This window comes from Pipistrellus kuhlii, unplaced genomic scaffold, assembly GCF_014108245.1.
Source record: "Pipistrellus kuhlii isolate mPipKuh1 unplaced genomic scaffold, mPipKuh1.p scaffold_m20_p_3, whole genome shotgun sequence".
NCBI classification, from domain to species: domain Eukaryota; kingdom Metazoa; phylum Chordata; class Mammalia; order Chiroptera; family Vespertilionidae; genus Pipistrellus; species Pipistrellus kuhlii.
Window position 1 is genome coordinate 97,889,980 of NW_023425529.1, and position 21,246 is coordinate 97,911,225.

At 36.6% G+C, this 21,246-nt stretch overlaps 1 protein-coding gene across 1 annotated transcript in view; it reads right to left on the bottom strand.

Moving 5' to 3' along the window:
• Positions 1 to 21,246, bottom strand: part of TRPC4 (transient receptor potential cation channel subfamily C member 4) — a 319,844-nt gene that overhangs the window by 106,273 nt on the left and 192,325 nt on the right. The window contains exons 4-5 of the mRNA XM_036454947.2: positions 20,743 to 21,079; positions 3,414 to 3,553 (exon numbers count right to left, since the gene is read on the bottom strand). Of these exons, the coding sequence (XP_036310840.1) occupies positions 3,414 to 3,553; positions 20,743 to 21,079 (477 nt within the window). The remainder of the gene's footprint in view (positions 1 to 3,413; positions 3,554 to 20,742; positions 21,080 to 21,246) is intronic.

The window sequence follows — 21,246 nt, forward strand, 5'->3', positions numbered from 1 at the left end:
GTAATATATAGAATGTTTACATGTGAAAATATATACACTATAGTTATATATAAAATATTAATATATTTGTATAAATATTATATTAATAAATATAATAGAGAAATCCATTTTGAAATTAATGTCATACTTCTATGAGTTGTTGAGTAGACTTATACAACCCAGTACAATTCAGTACTTATACCAGCTATAGCAGCATCACTTGGTGAGTTTGCTAGAAATGAAAATTTAGGCCCCTCCTTAATACTCCTATATAGAATTTTTGTGGATGAAGGAAAGGAATTTGTGTTTTTGCAAGCTCTCCAGGTTATTCTTATGTACCTGAAAGTTTTAGAAAAATTGCTATAGTCATTTAATACCAGAATTTTATAACTGCATGGGGCGACATAAAGTGGATATGTTATATTTTAGTGGCAATGTCACAAACAATTTTATAGATATACTTACTTAAGGATCATTACAGAGAAAAGAGGGGTTGAACAGATATGCACTTAAAAACAGGCTGGCCATTTCCTAGATCACTGTTTCCCAAACTTTTGACATATATCTACTCCTTCTATAATTTTCATAACGCTGAATATTCCTCGTACTCATGAGAACATAGAATTAGGTGCAAGTAAGCATGGTGCAGGGCATATCCCCACCAAACTCTGGTGCAACGCGTACCCCCACCAAACTCTTCCCGTACCCATGGGGTATAGGTACCACACTTTGGGAAACACTGCTAGATAGATTCATAACCTCCTTAGTTAATATACCACCTTCTGCTCTCTTAAAGTTTTCAAGGGCATTAACCTCAATACTAATAGAAAAATTACCAAATGTTTTCATTCTTAAAATATAAATTGTTTTAATTGCATCTCTCTGATGATTAGTGGTGTTGAGCATTTAGTAATCCAATGGTGAGAATGCAGACTAATGCAGCCACTGTGGATAACAGTATGGAGTTTCATCAAAAAAATAAAAAATGGGCCTTGCAAGTGTGGCTCAATGGTTGAGCATCGACCTATGAATCAGGAGGTCAGGGTTTGATTCCTGGCCAGGGCATATGCCTAGGGTATAGGTTTGATTCCTGGTAGGGGGCGTTCAGGAAGCAGTGATCAATGATTCTCTCTCATCATTGATGTTTCTATCTCTCCTCTTTTACTCTCTGAAATCAATAAAAAATACATTTTTAAAAAATAGAACTGCCATTTGACTCATTGGTTCCACTTCTTGGAATATATCCTAAGAATCTTGAAGCACCAATTAGAAAAAAAAAAAATGCACCCCTATGTTTATAACAGCATCATTTACAATAGCTAAGATCTAAAAACAGCCCAAGTGCCCACCAGTATATGAGTGGATATAAAAGCAGAAGTACATTTACACTATGGAATACTCTGCAGCTGTAAAATAAAAAGATTTTTACCTTTTGTGTCAGCATGGATGAACCTGGAGATTATTATGCTGAGTGTAATAAGCCAGTCAGAGAAAGAGAAATATCACGTGATCCCACCTATAAGTAGAGTCTAATGAACATAATAAACTGATAAAATAAGTATAGAGACATAGAGGCCTGGAACAGATTGACATATCTCAGAATGGAGCGGGAGAGACAGGGAGAGATTAACAAAATACTATATACATATACTAGAGGCCTGGTGCACAAAATTCATGCACAGGGCTGAAGAGGGTATACCTCAGCCCAGCCTGTACCCTCTTCTATCTGGGACTCCTCTCACAATCCATGACTGCTGGCTCCCAACTGCTCGCCTGCCTGCCTTCCTGATTGCCACCAACTGCTTCTGCCTACCAGCCTGATCACCCCCTAACCACTCCCATGCCAGCCTGATTGATGTCTAACTGCTCCCCTGCCACTGTTTGCCCCCAACTTCCCTCCTCTACTGGCCTAGTCACTCCTAACTCCCCTCCCCTGCAGGGTTGATCATCTCCAACTGCCCTCCCCTGCTGGCCATCATGTGGTGACCATTTTGTGTCCACATAGGGGCAGGATCTTTGACCATATGGGGGCAGACATCTTTTGTGTTGGAGTGATGGTCAATCTGCATATTACTTTTTTATTAGATACAATAGAGGCCTTGTGCATGGGTGGGGGCCAGCTGGTTTGCTCTTAAGGGTGTCCCAAATCAAAGTGGGGGTTCCCTTGGGTCATGGGGCAGCCTGAGTGAGGTCACCTGAGGTGGTTTGCAGACTAGCCATGCCTCCTGATGATCCAAGCAGAGGCCCTGGTATCTGGAATTTATTTACCTTTTACAATTGAAACTTTATAGCCTGGAGCAGAGCCAAGCCTCCTGCTCGTTCCATGGCCAGCAGCCATTTCTGTTGGGATTTGTTTACCTTCTATAATTGAAACTTTCTAGCCTTGAGTGGAGGCTTAGGCTGGCAAGAGCAGGAGGAAAGCTTGGCTTCCTCCATTGCCTGGGAAATCCAAGCCTCCCTCCTGCTCTCTGTGGCTGTAACCATTTTGGTTGGGCTTCTTTGCATACTCCTTCTGATTGGCTGGTGGGTATGGCTGTTGGGTGTGGCTTGTTATGCAGTGAAGTGATGGCTAATTTGCATATTGCTCTTTTATTAACCAATGGACACTCACAATAGTGTGATGAAGGCCTGGGGCAGAGCAGAGGCTGGGAGAAGAGAGTGATAGGGGGAGGTTGGGGGATATCTATAATACTGTCAGAAATAAAATAAAATAAAATAAAATGAAATAAAATAAAATAAAAATTTAAAAACAGAGAGAAAAGAGGGAAAAAGAAAAGCAGGATGGAGGAGATGACAATACTTTGGTTTGAAAACCATCCCCTCAAGTACAAAATAATCCCAGTTGTCATTGCAGAACAAAACTTGTTTTACATCAATTACATAATTTAGGATAATATTGATGTTGTATAGATTCTGGGGGAGTAATGAGTTTGTGAGATTTCAAGCACTGCCATGTTGAATGTCATGAGGAGAAAAATATATACATTCTGCTCTAATAATATAAAACAGTTTAAAGTGAAATAATTTCAGTGGTTTGAAAGAGTAATATTTTGATTTGTCTATGTAATTTTATCAGTTACTTGTAACTGATAAAAACAGATATTTTTGCCAAAATTTAAAGTGCTTGAGATAAAATTTCATTAGAAATTGAAAGGAGTAGAAACAAGAGAAATTATTGTGAATAATTTTGAGGCATCATTCAATTTACATACAAGAAAATTGTGTGACAACTTCTAATTGTTCTTTAAATTTTTTCTATGTATAAATTATGCAATATAGTTTATACTTATCTATCATTGATGTCGTATGCTGATGAATTCACATACAGATAAATGATACTCTAAGTAACAATATTAATAAAATTTATAGCGATTGAAGGTATAAATTCAATATTTATCAGAATTTATGCATTACAAAAAAAAAACAATAGTTACCTTTATAAATGCAACAATTTTCAAGGAGATTGTTGCTAAATATAAGGAATTCATCACAAAATCCATTAGATTCCACCAATCATGGATATAATCTTGAAGTCCGCCATCCCACATTTGTTTTATTTCTCCCCATATGAAGCCTGCAATTATAAAGAGGTTTATTGTCAGTGTAATTTTCAATCAAATTACTAAAACAGATTTACAATTTAAGAAGTATAAAATCTTGGAGCTAAAAGAGACCATGTAGTTATACTAGATACAGTATCTATTACTAGAGATAATAAAAAATCCCAGACAGATTTTAGTTAATTGTAAAGAATGCTGTTAGGGCAGCTTCACTTTCTTTTACATAGTATTTGAAAAATTCGTAAGTTGTCCTAACTGCAATGTATCACTCTATGGAGTCAGGATTCCAATCCAGAGCTGGAATATCTTCCATCAGTCAAACTCCAGAGACAGTCCAGGAATAAGTGAAAACCTGGCCTGTCTGATCTCTAAAGTTAATTCCAACTCTGAATCTGTTATTCTATTGTTTTCAAATTTGCATGTATCATAAAATGAAATCTAGGCTTTTATTAGTATAGATGAAATAGAATTGGTGTGAAGTTCAAATGAAACCATACGTTTCAATCACTTAGCATAGTGCCTAACTTCTTAGTTTCCACTACTATTACCTCTATCACTACTACAAGAACTACTACTATTGCTATTCTTTTAAAAAAATATATTTTATCGATTTTTTTACAGAGAAGAAGAGAGAGAGGTAGAGAGTTAGAAACATCAATGAGAGAGAACCTGCCTCCTGCACACCCCTTACTGGGTATGTGCTCACAGGCAAGGTACATGCCCTTGACTGGAATCAAACCCGGGACCCTTTAGTCTGCAGGCCAACGCTCTATCCACTGAGCAAAACCGGCTTCAGCAACTATTGTTATTCTTAACTAATGAAAGCTATTTCAAATATTCCTCTAGTCTTTTACTTTGACTCTTCATCTTTTGTTATCTTCTCTTCTTTTCCTACCTCTTCTCTTCTCTTGACCCATCTGAAACCTGCTGCCAAACATTCTCTCAAGGCCTCTTGATTTGACTTGCAGTGTATCAGATTTGTATTACATTGTCCTAATTTAAAAGATTTAATTTCCTCTCTAATAAAAAAAATTCATTTTATCAGCAATAGAATGTGCAAGATCAACTAAACCTATATAAATATTTTGTTGTTTGAGATTTTAAAGTATTAATCTTGATAAATCTATAAATGTGAATTTAAGTGTTTTTTTTATCCACAGATAGACAGAAAAATGAGGCATATATAAGTAATAATATAATAATTATTTGATTTCTAAAAATTAAAATATCCCTTTAAATTAATAAATGGAAGTTCTGCATCTACATTTGAGTGACTAGATGTGCATTCAGCTTGCTGAGTTAGTTAGAGCACCTTGAGAGAGTAGGGAAAAACTTATCCTAATATATAAAAACCCATGGTTCAAAATGATTGAAGACTCAATCAATCAGAATTCAGTCCTGCAGTCAGTGCTGCAAGTACAGGGACAAGCACTGGCTGCCAAGGAGGCTGTGGATTAGGCCTGGAGAGAGCCCTGGAGGTACAAGTATAAGAACAGTCATATTGATCAATGGAATGGAAAAAGAGCCCATTAATATTTGACAAAGGAGGCAAGAGAATACAGTGGAATAAAGGCAGTATTTTCAATAACTGGTTCTGGGAAAAGTGGACACAAACATGCAAAAAAAAAAAAAAGCCACTAAACCACCAATTTACACCATACACAAAATTAAATTCAAAATGGAAAAAAAACAACAGAAATAAATGTAAGTCATAAAACCTTAAAAACAAATTATATAATCTCAGACATCTCTCAGAGCAATATCATTGCAAATACATTTTCAAAGGAAAGGGAAACACAGGAAAAGAATAAACAAAATGGGGATTAAAAAGCTTTTGTACACCAAAGAAAAACAGCAACAAAACAAAAAGGGAACCCACTGTATAGAGAACATATCTGCCAATGATTAATCAAATAAGGGGTTAATCTCCAAAATATAAAAAGAATTTATACAACTCAACAGCAGGAAGACAAACAATTCTATTAAAAAATGGGCAAAGGACCTGAATAAACTAAAGAGGACATATACATATGAAAAAATGCTCACTCATCAGGGTTGAAAAATAATAACTACAATGAAGTATCACCTCACACCTGTAAGAATGGCAGCTGTCAATAAATCAACAAGTGCTGGAAAAGGAGAGAAATGGGAACCATAGTGCATAGTGAGAATGCAGTCCTTTTAATCCAGTGTGTAAAAACAATATGAGGTCTCCTGAAAAAATTTAAAATGGAACTTCCTTTTGACTCAGAGATCCCACTTCTTTGTATATATCCTAAGAATTCTGAAACAATATTGGGAACAATATATGCATCCCTATGTTCATAGAAGTATTATTTACAATAGCCAAGATCTGGATTCAGCCTAACTGAACAACAGTAAATGAATGGATTAAAAAGCTGTGGCACATTTACACAATGAAATATGACACCACTATAAAAAAGAAGAAACTCTTACTCTTTGAGACAGCATTGGATGGACCTGGATATTATTATGCTAAGCAAAATAAGCCAGTCCAAGAAAGATAAATATTACATGATCTCACCTATATATATAATCTAAGGAACTAAACAAATGAACAAACAAAAAAGGACCTATAGTGTGGATAACAGAATGACACCTGTAATAGAGTCAACAAATTAACATCCAAAAGTATTTTTGTTTTTCATGTTTAACTCCATATTATCTCCAGAAACAAATGACATCTGTTTGAGATAAAACTACTACTATAACTTAGATGAATTCTCATCTACACTAATAAAAGAGTAAGATGCAAATTGCCTGTACCTTTATGACACCCACCTGCCAATAATGAGTGAGTATGTAAATTAGCTCAACAAAGATGGTGGGGTAGTTTGCATACACAGGCTTGGAGTGGCTGAGGTCGTGTGGCCTCTGGGCAGCATGGGAAGGTGGAAAGGCGTCTCTAAGCTATATCAAAAAGGTGGCTTCCACTGGAGCAAAGGTGGTGCCAGTAGCCAGGGGAAGGAAGGCCCATTCTTGCATGAATCTTCATGCATCAGGCATATCTTTATGCATATACATGCTTTATTTAGTTTGCATGTAAATCTTATGTAAAAAGGAATTTCTCATATGAATACTTTAGCCATTTTTTACCGTTAGTTTTTTATGTTAAAAATCAAACCCTAAATAAATTGAAAGCCTTAGGATCATTGTCTAGTAAAACATAGCTGTAACTAGGTCTGGCCCCAGGCTCCTTTTTATCCATCATTTAGTATTTCTAATGACTCCCTAATTTCTAATGACTGGTCACTTTAAAAGTATAGCTGTTATCAGGTCACCTGTAGGGTCTGGCTGGCCCACCTTGATTGGGACCAATTGGGGTCAGTTGGCCTGGTAGGAAGGGATCATGGGAGGTTGGCCAGCCAACCCCATCCCCATTCAGCTGGTTGGCTGGCTGCAATGCAAGTAATAATGACCAGACATTTGGGTTATTCAAGTCACTTGGCATATTTTAATTTAAATAGGTAGTTTGACAGCCTGAGAGGTATATTTGTGTCTGTCTATTATCTACCTATCCATTTAGATAGTTATAACTAAATAATCTCTAATTGATTTTTAAAATTTATTTTTATTTTTTAATTGTTAACAGTATTACAAATGTCCCCCATTTACCTTCCAGTACAGGCACCAGCCTACCCCAAGGCCTTCACCAAATTATTGTCTATGTCCATGGATTTATATATTGGTTATCTCAAGATGATCAAAATCATAAGTTTGGTTTCTGGATAAGGCTTTTAGATTTCTTTGCTTATATTCTAAAGTTCACTCTGACAGCAAACATCTGCAAGAACTCTTAGGCTGTTTGATAGGAAAAAAATAAGTGTAAATAAACTTCAATACAAGGTGGGACAAAGGTAGGTTTACAGTTTTGAGTATGTGAAACAGTTTGTTCTTTTATTTTTATTTATTAACTAGAGGCCCTGTGCACAAAAACTCATGCAAGAGTAGGCCCTCACAGAGTAGCTGCCTTTGGGCCCCACATCCCTACCCCCTGACACTGGTTGTTCTGCAGTCAGATCTAATGAACATATTAGTTCTTTAATATATAGGATTATTGTATTTTGTTTCTTATATTAATTATTTCTTATTTGCTGTATTATTTTCTATATAAACGATTGTAGCTGTTTTTGGCCCACTCTGTATAGCAAAGTCTGAAGAAAAAAATAATTCAAAAAGGTTTGCAAGATTATTGACTATATTGCCTATTCTGCACATCTGAACCTAATAAAAAACTATGCTGAATGCCAAATTTAATATAAAAATTAAAATGTTTAAATATTAAAAATATATAAAGAAAATGTTTGGTAGGAGATGAGTTACAATTTATCAATTACACCAGAGTGAAAGGATATGAGTCATTATAGACTTAAAGATATAAAACTTAATAGACTTCAATATAAGTACTTGAACTTCAGTAGGAAAAATATTAAAAATAACATAGGAACATCATTCTGCCACTGTAATAAGCCACAATATATTTGTATCTGAAATGTATAATAGCTTCTTATTGAAAAACAGGGAAAGAATATATAAAATAAAAGAAATCCCCAAGCAAAACCATACATTTTAAGGAGAAAAAGGTATTGATTTGAGAAGATAGGATTTAAAGAGAGAAAATTTTTATACTCAAAGTGAAAATTCATAATATAAATAGATAAGACAGACAAAAGTCTTTTGTCAGGATAAACAAAATGAGAGTTGTAAAAGTAATTTCTTATCAAATAAGGTATAATAGTTCTGGGAAATATTTTCTGAATGTAGAAGGAAAGTAAATTTTATTTATTTATTTATTTATTTATTTATTTATTTATTTATTTATTTTTTAATAAATCTTTATTGTTCAGATTATTACAAATGTGATCCTCTTCCCCCCCTCAATTGCTCCCCTTCACCAGGTTCCCACCCCACCCTCTGTCCTTTCCCCATCCCCCATTGTCCTCATCCATAGGTGCACAGTTTTTGTTCAGTCTCTTCCCGCACCCCCACTCCCCTTTTCCCTGAGAATCGTCAGTCCACTCCCCTTCCATACCTCTGATTCTATTATATTCACCAGTTAATATTGTTCATCAGATTTTTAAATTCCTTTGGTTTTTAGATTCACTTGTTGATAGCTATGTATTTGTTGTTCATAATTTTTATCTTTATCTTCTTCCTCTTCCTAAATAACCTCCTTTAGCAATTCATATAATTCTGGTTTAGTGGTGATGAACTCTTTTAGCTTTTTTTTATTTGTGAAGCTCTTTATCTGTCCTTTGATTCTGAGTGATAGCTTTGCTGGGTAGATTATTTTTGGCTGTAGGTTCTTGTTATTCATCACCTTGAATATTTCTTGCCATTCCTGTCTGGCCTGCATGGTTTCTGTTGAGAAATCAACTGACAATCTTATGGGTGCTCCTTTATAGGTCACTGCCTGCTTTTCTCTTGCTTCTTTTAATATTCTCTCTTTGTCTTTTGCTCTTGGAATTTTAATTATGATTGGTGTGGTCCTCCTTGGATTCCTTTTGTTTGGTGTTCTGCAGGATTCCTGGACTTGTAAGTCTATTTCTTTCCCCAAGTGGGGGAAGTTTTCTGTCACTATTTCTTCTAGTACTCTTTCGGTATCTTGCTCTCTCTCTTCTGGAATCCCCATAATTCTGATGTTGGTTGCTTGAAATTGTCCCAGAGGTTTCTTACACTATCTTCAACTTTCTGGATTCTCTTATCTTCTCCCTTCTGCAGAGGAGTGTCCTCTGGCTCTTCGTGTTCTAAATCTTTGTCTTGATTCTTGTGATCTTCCAGTCTGTTTTTAGGACTTTGTATAATATTTTTTATTTCAGACAATGTTTTCTTCATTTCTTGTTGATCCCTTATTATTTCTAGTTGCTCCCTTTTCATATCCTCATAGGTCTCATTTATTTTATCGGCCTTTTTTAGGATATTGTTGAATAACCTTATAACTGTAGTTTTGAACTCAATGTCCAATCTTTTCTTTTCCTCCATCTCCTTCCTTTGTGTCCTTCTTCTTGTCTGCATTTTAGTTGTTTCCCTGATTTGATGGAATAGCTTTGTGTGCTAGGTGTTCTGGTAGAGCCCAGTAGCACAGCCTTCCCAGTTACCTGCGGTGGACAGTCTTGGTGTAGCCCTTTGTGGGCTGTGTGTGCAGTCTTGTTGTTAAGCCTTGCTTATTGTTGGTATCACTGGGAAGCGTTGATTTCCAAGCCAATTGGCTGTGAGGATCAGCAGTGTCTCAGCTAGGAAGGTTTCCATACTCTGCTTGAATAGGGCGGGGTCTCGGGGTGGGGCAGACAATCTTTGGTTCCCTGTCAGCCTCGCCTTAGAAAAGTCCTATTTGTGAAGAGTTTTGGAAGATTGGTTGCAGGCGCGCACTCACCTCTTTGGTAAAGGCACAGACAAGCTTGGATTCTTGCAAGTCCCTCCTTAGAGAAAGCCAGCCTCTGGGAGAGCTTCAGTGCTCAGCCACAGGTAGGGAGGAGTCTCGGGCTGGTGCAGAGAAACTTTGTTTTCCCTTCGGCTCCTCCCCAAGTCTCGCAGTAATGGCCTCTGGCTTCACACACCTCCAAGAGATCTCTGCCCACTGCCTGACAGTCTGGCCTCTCCCTGTCTGGGGCCGTTTATCAGAGCAATAGGCTGATTCTGTTTTCCTCTCGGACAAGAAAGCCAGCCGTGTTAGCTGTTTGCCCTCTCTGTGCAGGGAGTAAGCCAGCAGCAATCTTAGTCCGGCCCTTCCTCTCCGCACCGGGATTAAGCCAGTGCCTTTTCGCACACACAGTTCTCTGTACCTTCACAGTTCCTGAGGTTCAGCGTGCCTTCTCTCTCCTTCCCAGATGGCAGAGCCTCCTCTCAGCCAGCCGTCTGGCATGTCAGGGCAATGCCTCCCCTGTTTTTCAGTTCTAAATTCAAATTTGTTGTGGTAGGCTGCATTCGGGTGTCTATCCCATGCCGCCATCTTGGTTTCTCCCCAGAAAGTAAATTTTAAATAAATAAAAAATGTTTATTTAAACAACAAGTAGCTCATTTAAACAACAAATGTTTATTTAAACAACAAGGGGTCCCAGGTTCGATTCCTGTCAAGGGTGTGTACCTTGGTTGTGGGCACATCCTCATTGGGGAATGTGCAGGAGGCAGCTGATTGATGTTTCTATGTTTCTCTCTCATCAATGTTTCTAACTATCCTTCTCCCTTCCTCTCTATAAAAAATAAAATATATTTTTAAAAAATTAAAAATGGAACAGCCATTTTACCCACTTTGACATGAGTTAAGATCTAAGTTGTTTCAAGAAAACTTGAGAAAAACCCTTACACAGAGCTTCAATCTATCATCAGTAAAATTATCATGATGAGGGACACATTAATAAGCCACACTCTTCTCCATAAATTCTTTGGTCCTGTTATAAAGCTAAATCCTTACAAACAGAGGGATCTCTTACTATACCAGGTAGTAGGAATGAGTGAGAAAATATAGAAGGCTCATTAATATAATCATCAAATCATACTATACTTTTTTGTTTATATCTTACTTCTGATAAAAGGTTGAGTCATTGCTACCCATTGTCTTTTCTACTCCTACATATTCAATGCAATCCCTACTAAAATCCCAAAATGGCATATTTCACAGACCAGAAACAAACATTCCTTCTCTGACTGGCTTATTTAACTTAGCATAATGCTCTCCAGTTCCATCTATGCTGTTGTAAATGGTTAGAATTCCTTCTTTTTAAATTTTTTTTTTTTACCACAGCATATTATTCCATTGTGTGGATGTACCACAGTTATTATTTATTCATTTACTTATTCATTTTTATTTATATGTTTTATTGACTTTTCACAGAGAGGAAGGGAGATGGATAGAGAGCTAGAAACATTGATGAAAGGGAAACATTGATTAGCTGCCTCCTGCAACTACCCCTATTGGGGATGTGCCTGCAACCAAGGTCCATGCTCTTGACTGGAATTGAACCTGGGACCTTTCAGTCTGCAGGCCAATGCCTTATCCACTGAGCCAAATTGGTTAAGGCATACCATAGTTTTTTAATTCACTCATGGGCATTTAGGATGTTTCCAAATCTTAGCAATTGTTAATTGTTCTAGGGGGTTAGGGGAGGAGTTGCGGGGGAATGAGGGCACATATGTAATACCTTAATCAATAAAGAAATTTTTTTTAAAAATTCCAAAAATGTATATGGAAACAAACAAACAAAAAAGTAGCTGCAGCAATCCTGAGAAAGAAGAACAAAGGTGGAGGGGTCACAAGACAAGATATCAAGCAATATTACAAAGCCACTGTAATCAAAACAGCCTAGTACTGGCACAAGAACAGACATATAGATTAATGGGGAAAAACCAGAAAACTCAGAAATCAATCCAAGCCATTATGCTCAATTAATTTTCAACAAAAGAGGCAACAGCATACAATAAAGATAGTCTCTTCATTAAATGGTATAATTGGACAGATACATGAGAGAGAAAAAATGAAACTAGACCACAAATTTAAACCATACACAAGGACAAATTTAAAATGGATAAAAGATTTAAATGATTTTTAAATCATAAAAAATTTTGAAGTAAACATAAACAGCAAATTATACAACTCCTAGCACAAGAGAAACAAAGGAAAAATAAACAAATGGGACTACATCAAATAAAAAACTTCTGCACAGCAAAATAAAACAACATGTAAATTAAATGGGAATCCACTGTATGAGAGAGCATATTTGCCAATTGTAGAGGGTGGTTATAGGTTTAACCCTTGGACTGACCTGCTGGCTAAGCTGCAAACAAATTCCAGCTTAGAGGGCACAGACCTCTTAGTATAATTAAGCTTGATCTTATGATGCTCCCTAGATCTTTCCTGGGTAGCTAATGGACTATGAGAAGTGCTGCCAAAATAAGTGAAACTCCTAAGAACATTGTATCTATGGTGATCACTACCTTGTTTACCTCTGACTATAAAATAAAGCATCAGCTTATAGTCTGAATCTGTTCTGTGGTCTCAGCCAGGCACAGAAGATCCACCTAGACCCAGCTTATTCTCTTTGTCTGTCTTTTCTTCATCCTTCATCTGCCCTCGCTCAGGCTCACTGAACCCTTGGCTGTGCTGGTGTGGTACAGCCAATGATACATCTGATAAGGGGTTAATATACAAAATATATAAAGTACTCATATGAATTAACAAAAGGAAAACAACACAATATAAAATGGGCAGAAGACCTAAATAGAAACTTCTCCAAGGCAGCCATACAAATGTCCAAGAGAAACATTAAAAAAAAAAATAAAAAAAATGCTCCTCACTAATCAGCAGAAACATGCACATTAAAACATCACTGAGATATTACCTCACCCATGTCAGAATGGCTACTATCAATAAATCAATAAACAAGTACTTGTGAAAATGTAGAGTAAAAAGAATCCTAATACACTGCTGTTGGAGTGTCGACTTGTACAGCCACTATGGAAATCAGTGGAGTATCCTGAAAAATTGAAAATGGGCCCTGGCCAGTTTGGCTCAGTGGATAGAACACTGGTCTATGGACTGAGGGGTCCCAGGTTCGATTCCTGTCAAGGGTGTGTACCTTGGTTGTGGGCACATCCTCATTGGGGAATGCGCAGGAGGCAGCTGATTGATGTTTCTATGTTTCTCTCTCATTAATGTTTCTAACTATCCCTCTCCCTTCCTCTCTATAAAAACTAAAATATATTTTTAAAAAATTAAAAATGGAACAGCCATTTTACCCAATGATTCAACTTGAATCATTGGGTAAAATGGCTGTTCCATTTTTAATTTTTTAAAAATATATTTTAATATTCAGAATATATCCCCATATTCAGAATATATCCCCAGAAGCCTGAAACACCAATCAGAAAGAACATAGTAGTTCATAGTAGTGCTATTTATAATGGCCAAGATCTGGAAATAGTCCAAGTACTAACAGATGAATGGATAAAAAAAACTTGTACATTTATACCATTAAATACTATACAGTAGTAAAAAAAAGATATATTACCCTTTGAGACAGCATGGAGGGACTTGGAGAGTATTATGCTAAGTGAAATAAGCCAAGCAGGGAAATACATGCATCACATGATCTCACTCATATGTTGAATCTATTGAACAAAATAAACTGTTGAACAAAATACATCCAGAGATATAGAAGCATGGAACAGACTGTCAATGTCAAATCTCAGAGGGAAGGTGGGGGTGAGTAGGTAAGAAGACATCTACCAAAGACTTGTATGTATGTATATATATATATATATATATATATATATATATATATATATATAACCATGGACACAGACAATAGTGTGGTGAAGGTCTGGGGTGGGTTAGATGGGGTCAATGGGGAAGATGGGGACATATGTAGAATTTTCAGCAATAAAGATTAAAAAGAACTTAACACAATGTTATATGTCAATTATATCTCAATAAAATGTAATTAAAAAAATAAAACCACTGAGAAAATGCAGACATAAGTAAATACAGCTAAAAATGATTGAATATTATCTGTAGCTGAAATAGTTTTAAGCACTTTACCTGCAGTAACTCCTTTAATCTTCCAATCATCTTATAATATAGGTATTATTACTATCATTTCAGCTACAGAGATGATGAAACTAAAACCAGAAATGAAGTTCTGTGCTCAATTTATTTCCATAGCTGTGTCAATCATACATATGCAGTGAACCTGGGATTCAGTAAGTTTAGATGCAGTGACTATACTCTGAACAGTAAAATATTGCTGCATAATTAGGATTCATGGATACCTAAGAGAACTAACTACACTGATTTGCCCCAAAACAGAGTGGGGGCTATACTGTAATAATTATGTATTGTAGCATTTTTATTAAGGCATATAAACATTGAATCACTATGTTGTATACCTGAAATTAATATAATAATGTATGCCAATTATAATATAAAAATTAAAAAGAAAATTAAAGGAGATTAAATATGGCAGTAGGGCAAATGGATGCTACACTGACATGCTTTTAGAAACAAACTTAAATTACAACTAAAATATGAAGAAGAAAGAATCATCCTGAATAATCAACTGAAGACTAGCTAAAGAGGTCCCTGATAACCAAGGATAGAAAGTGGAGACCACATAAAGACTAGTAGGAAAGGTGGAGGTGTGAATTGGCAGATTAGAGTCCCATAGACAGCAGCTTAAGGTCTGGAGAGTTATCTCAGCTATAGGGGGTTCCCACTTAGAATTTTGAGTTCTAAACCCCAAACTGGGCTCCCCAGCTCAGATCACCAGTACTGAGAAAGGTGCCCACATAACACCTTGCTGTGAAAAGCAGCAGGGTTGCTAGGTGCCAGCCAGAGATGGGTAGAAATGCAGGCATCCTCCTAAAGAGCCAATGCACAAAACTTCATGTGCAGTCATTTTGTGGGCTCCAGCTGAGGGAGGACAGAGTAGACTGGAGTTGTGTGAGCAGAAACCAAGGTTGGGGCTAGTATTCTGAAGGTGCTCTAATGGTTTTCTGTGCTGAGTCATTCCCTGTTGGAGCAAGGTCATCTTTCCCAGGCAGACTTTTGCAATCCAGGCATTTTTTGCCTGGGGGTGGGGAGGTGGCACAGGAGGCTGTTGCCCCACTCTATTGGAAAATCCTTTGCCCCAACCTGTGGAGTTTCTGAGGCCCATTAAGAGACTAAGATGAACAAGTACCATCCAGGCAGAAACAATTGCTCCACCCTATTGGAAAACCTTTCACCTCACATGTGGACAATAGCCTGAGGCTACTCAAGACAATACAGTCTGCAGGCAGAGGCAAGTGCCTGGAGTCTTCGAGTCTTTGTCTCATCTGATTAGTCAGAAATAGTCAAAGCTTTTGACATTGTTCTTCACTAGAGATTTGGGAGACAAAGCAAATCTACCTAATACATAGTCACAGATCCAAACAGGCAACCAAAATAAGAGACCATAAAACAAACAAACAAATAAACAAACAACCCCCCACAAAAAAAAAAAATCAAGAGAATTATACAGCTGAGTGAAAAGCAATAGAGATAAAAAATTATCAGATATAGACATCAGAATAGTTATGGAAAAGATGATCAATAGGAAGAGAAAAAATAGAGTAACTACAAAATATGACACAACACTAAGAAGCAATACAGTGGAATGAATACACAGTAGATTGGGGGAAACCAAGGATCAGATCAATAAATTAGAAGACAGGGTAGAAAAAAATCACTCAATCAGAGAACAAAAATAAATAAATAAATAAATAAATACATAAAGACAATAAAAAGGCAGAAGATAACTTAATGAGCTGTGGGATAACATGAAACATAACAATATTCACATCAAAGGAGTGCTAAAAGGTAAAGAAAATGAGCCAGGTATAGAGAACCTGCTTGAAGAAATAGTGGCAGAAAACTTCCCTAACCTGGTGAAGGAAAAAGTCACACAAATTCACTGGGCACAGGGAGTCCCAAGCAAGAAGAATCCAAAAAGGCCCATACCCAGATGCAAACAATTGCTTAATTATAATTAAAATGCCAAATATTGAAGGCAAAGAGAGAATATTAAAGGCAGCAAAAGAAAAGCAATTTGTGCCAAAGCCGGTTTGGCTCAGTGGTAGAGTGTGGTCTGCGGACTGAAAGGTCCCAGGTTCGATTCCGGTCAAGGGCATGTACATTGGTTGCAGGCACATCCCTGGTAGGGGATGTGCAAGAGGCAGCTGGTCGATGTTTCTTTCTCATCGGCATTTCTAGCTCTCTATCTCTCTCCCTTCCTCTGTGTAAAAAATCAATAAAATATATATATATATTTTTTTTAAAAGAAAGAAAAGTAAAGCAAGAAAAGCAATTTGTTATCTACAAAGGAGCTCCCATAAGGCTGTCAGTTGATATCACATCAGAAACTCTAAAGGCCAGACAGGTATGACATGAAGTATTCAAGGTAATGAAAAGCAAGTATCTGAAGCCAAGATTACTATATCAAGAAAGAAGGCTATCATTCAAACTAGATGGTGAAATACAGTGGTGCCTCACACAACGAACTTAATTCGTTCCAGGAGCAAGTTTGTTATGCGAAAAGTTCGTTATGTGAAACGCGTTTTCCCATAACAATACATGTTAAAAAAAATAATTCGTTCTGTAGCATAAAATATGCTAAGATGACATAAAAAAAGATAAATTTTTTGTTATTTTTATTTAGATACATCTAAAAACATAATTTTTTTAAAAAAAACACATTTTTTAAATTTTAAGACAGACTAAGTAGAGTCTACCGAATCTTGCACATCTTCATCCATTTTCTGCTTTTTGGCCGATGGTTTCATGAAAAACCTGTCCAAAGTCATTTGTTTTTCTCTTTTCTTCAACATCTGCCGAAAATAACGGACAAGAGTATCGGAGTAAAGATTGTTGATCCTGTTTGCTTCAGCTGAATTCGGATAGTGGGCATTGGTAAACTCCTGAACTGCTTTCCATTTGACCAGGATGTTCTTGATGTCAGCAGTTGGGATTGGTTGATTGTTTGATTGTTGCTCCTCGTTATCAGATGACGCTTCCCTTTGAGCATTGTCCTGTTGCTGGACCAGAAGTGCTTGGAGCTCTTCAGTTGTCAGCTCTTCTTCGTGTTCCTCAATAAGCTCCTCTACATCCTCTTCCTCTACCTCTAATTCCAACCTTTGGGCCACTGTGATGATGTCCTTCACCACTTCTGTGTCATCAACTACTGCTTCTTCCTGGGTCCACGAAGGCACAAGCATCTTCCAAGCAGAAATGAGGGTCCTTTGTGACACTTCTTCCCAGGCCTTCTGTATAAGTCGTATTGCCATAAGGACATCAAATTTCTCCTTCCAAAACTTTAAGGACAGTCATATTGTCTCCACCAAACTCGCATTCTTCAAACACCTTATTAAAGAGGGCTCTAGTGTAGAGTTTTTTAAAGTTCGCAATAACTTGCTGATCCATTGGCTGAAGAATGGATGTGGTGTTTGGTGGCAAATACTGCACCTTGATAAAAGGATAATTTCCCTGCAATATTTCCTCTAGGTCTTTTGGGTGAGAAGGGGCATTGTCAAGTATCAGAAGGGCTTTGAGCGGCAGTTCTTTTTCCAGCAAGAATTTCTTCACGGCAGGAGCAAAGGTTTCCAGAATCCATTCGTTGAAGATAACTTGGGTCACCCAGGCTTTTTGATTGGACTTCCAATGGACGGGCAGTTTGGACTTAATAACGTTATTTTTCTTGAAAATTCTTGGATTTTCAGAGTGATAAACCAATAGAGGTTTGATCTTGAGGTCTCCGCTGGCATTAGACGAAAACATAAGGGTAAGTCTGTCCTTCATGGCTTTGTGTCCTGGCAATTTCTTCTCCTCTTTTGTAATGAAGGTTCTGCTCGGCGTTCTTTTCCAGAAAAGACCCGTTTCATCGGCATTGCACACTTGTTGTGGGCAGTATCCTTCATCCTTAATGCATTTTTGAAAGTTAATAGAGAACTTTTCTGCTTCTTTCTTGTCAGCACTGCCAGCCTCACCATGCATAGTAACGCTGTGGATTCCACACCTTTTCTTAAATCTAAAAAACCACTCCCTGCTGGCTTTGAATTCTTCTTCATTATCTTGATTGCTGCTACTTCCAGGGACGTTTTTCTTTAGATCGTCATAAATTCTCTTGGCTTTGTGACAGATAATATCTTGGGTTGTTACATCACCTTTCACCTGCCTGTCCTTAATCCAAATCGCTAATAGCCTCTCCATTTCCTTGTGGATTGAAGACCTATGTTTTTCATGAAATAGTTTTGATACTCCTTTGGCTACTTTGGCTGATTTGATTGCATCCTTATTTGTCAAAATGGTGAAAATGGTGGTCTTGCTGAGGCCAAACTCTTTGACGAGGTCACACTGTTTTACCCCACATTCACTCGTTCTAATTATTTCCTGTTTCATTTCAACAGAAATCACCTTCCTGCTTTTTTTAGAAGCCATGATATAAAAAAAATATTGAGTTTAACTTAAAAGGACGACTGCCGTGATACGTGCGTGATTTAATTCATAATGAAGAACGATTGCCGCGATACGTGCTTAAGTTAAGCGCAGTGACTAACGACTGCCTGCAGTGCCTGCGCGGAAGGATGCAATACATCGGCAGCGATCGTGGAAGCTTGGGCGAAGCAGTCGTGGAAGCTCGGGCAAAGCCATCGTGGAAGCTCGGGCGACTTCGTTGTGTGAAACGAAGTTCGTTGTATGAATCATGAAATGAAGTTCGTTGTGTGCAGCGTTCGCTGTGCGAGACGTTCTTTATGCAAGGCACCACTGTAAAGACCTTCTCTGACAAAAAACAAAACAAAACAAACAACAAAACAAAACACACACACACAAACAAAGAAACAAACAAAAAACAGGTAAAAGAGTTTATTTCTACCAAACTAGCACTACAAGAAGTGGGACTGCTGTAATGAGAAGAAGAAACTCTCTCTCTCTCTCTCTCTCTCTCTATATATATATATATATATATAGAGAGAGAGAGAGAGAGAGAGAGATAGGCATACAGAATTAAAATGACAATAAGTGACAAGTGACTATTAATAATAACCATAAATATAAATGGATTAAGTGCTTCAATAAAAAGACATAGTGAAAATTAAAGTATTAAAAAAAGATAGATTATCTGAATTCCTTCTAATTTAAGAAAGATCTTTGGTCTTTATGCTCTATTTTATTTATTTATTTATTTATTTATTTATTTATTTATTTATTAAATATATTTTATTGATTTTTTACAGAGAGGAAGGGAGGGAGATAGAGAGCTAGAAAAGTCCATGAAAGAGAAACATCGACCAGCTGCCTCTTGCACACCCCCTACTGGGGATGTGCCCACAACCAAGGTACATGCCCTTGACCGGAATCAAACCCGGGACCTTTCAGTCCTCAGACCGACGCTCTACCACTGAGCCAAACCGGTTTTGGCATATTTTAAAGTTCACTTAAGACAGAGTTTCTTTCCAGTAAGATCTAAAACATATCTTGTTTCTATGAACTTAAAAAAAAAAAATCTCAGATGAGGAAATATATTTGATTTTTTGCAGGGAGAGGATAAAGGGATATTGTGAGAAAGAACAAGGTAGAGAGATAGAAACATCAATGTAAGAGAGACACTTGGGACTGAACCCACTACCTAGGTATGTGCGCTGTCCAGAAATTGAACCTGCAACCTTTTGGTGTTCAGGATGACACTGTAGTCAACTGCGACACCTGACCAGGGCTTATGTACTGCGAGTATTTATAATCTTCAAAATTGAAAACTATATGTATCTCATATTCAGACACTGTTGTGTCCTGTAAACCTACTGCTTTTTCCTCATTTCACAATTCTGGCAGCAGTTTTGACAGTTAACCCAAACTGAACTTTTGAGATTGTAAGTGATGAAAATTGTCTCATATTTTCTAATAAATAAATAACAATATTGATATAATACCAGAGAGGTTTAAAATTATCAAAATAGAAAAAAATGTGATTTCTCAGAAAAACACAGTGGGATGGAGGAAAGAATGATTAAACTGTAAATTTTAACCATGACTATAATAACAACAGGAAAGGAAAACATGATTTCTACTAGCTATTTTAAGGTTTACTACCTTACCAACATTTTTCTTTCCTATCTAAAATGAACAGATAGAAATTGAAGGATGCCTTATTGTTAAATTTACTATTATTTTGATTTAATATATAATTTCAAATATAAACATAAATGGATTTTAAAGAATATTTAGTTATTTTATGTATAAAACTAATAATTCTGCAGAAGGCATATCTATTAGAAAATTAGAAAAATTATTTATATATGGATTTATATATAATTATTTATAAATAATTAGAATAATAATTATTCTAATTATTTATAAAAATTAGAACAATTATTTATATATTGAAAAGCTTTAAAAAACAAAAATACTAACAATACACTAGAGAAGCATTTATGGGACATTACATCATTAAAACATGGAATTCTAAAACCTAAAGTTACATTTCATAATCTGTATTTAAGAGCAAGTCAACCCAACTGTAAAATAATTATTTAGCATTGGGATTAGACCTTAGAGCTATGATGGTAAGAAGCTGTTTTAAACACTTTATATCCTACACTTCAATTAATATTCTTTTCTGAGCAACAAAAATTTCATGGCAGTATCACATTGTTATATTTTCTATAGTAACACATTTACCCAGGACCCATGGTAATATCATCCACTCGACGATGGTTGGTGGTGGACCTTGTCTGTTCAAATCAGACCTGTCGATGTGTTGAGAGGCAAGCAACAGCAGAAACAAAAAAGTCAAGTAGGATGCTGTATGGCAGATAAACTTGATAAATGGTTTTTTGATAAACAGTCCAAGAGGGCTTTTAGGAGCTATAAGGTAGCATACAGAGAAGACTGGAAAAAGAAGTCCTATTATGAAACATGTCACCATCTTCACTGCCCAGTGTCTTCTCCTCCACCCTGGGAACTCATCATACCAGCGAGATGCAAGCAATTGTTGACAATTGGGCTGGGCAACAAACTAAATGGAAAGAAAGATGAAAAGAAAGATTCAGTGTTACATGTAAAGCCTTCAGTTCATTAATAACCTTATTAACAAGTCAATCCAATAAATTTAGTTAAAATTTTTAAAAGAACACTGCATTATCTTTAAAGTCAGAAGTTCTATTTTCTCTTATTTTAAATATA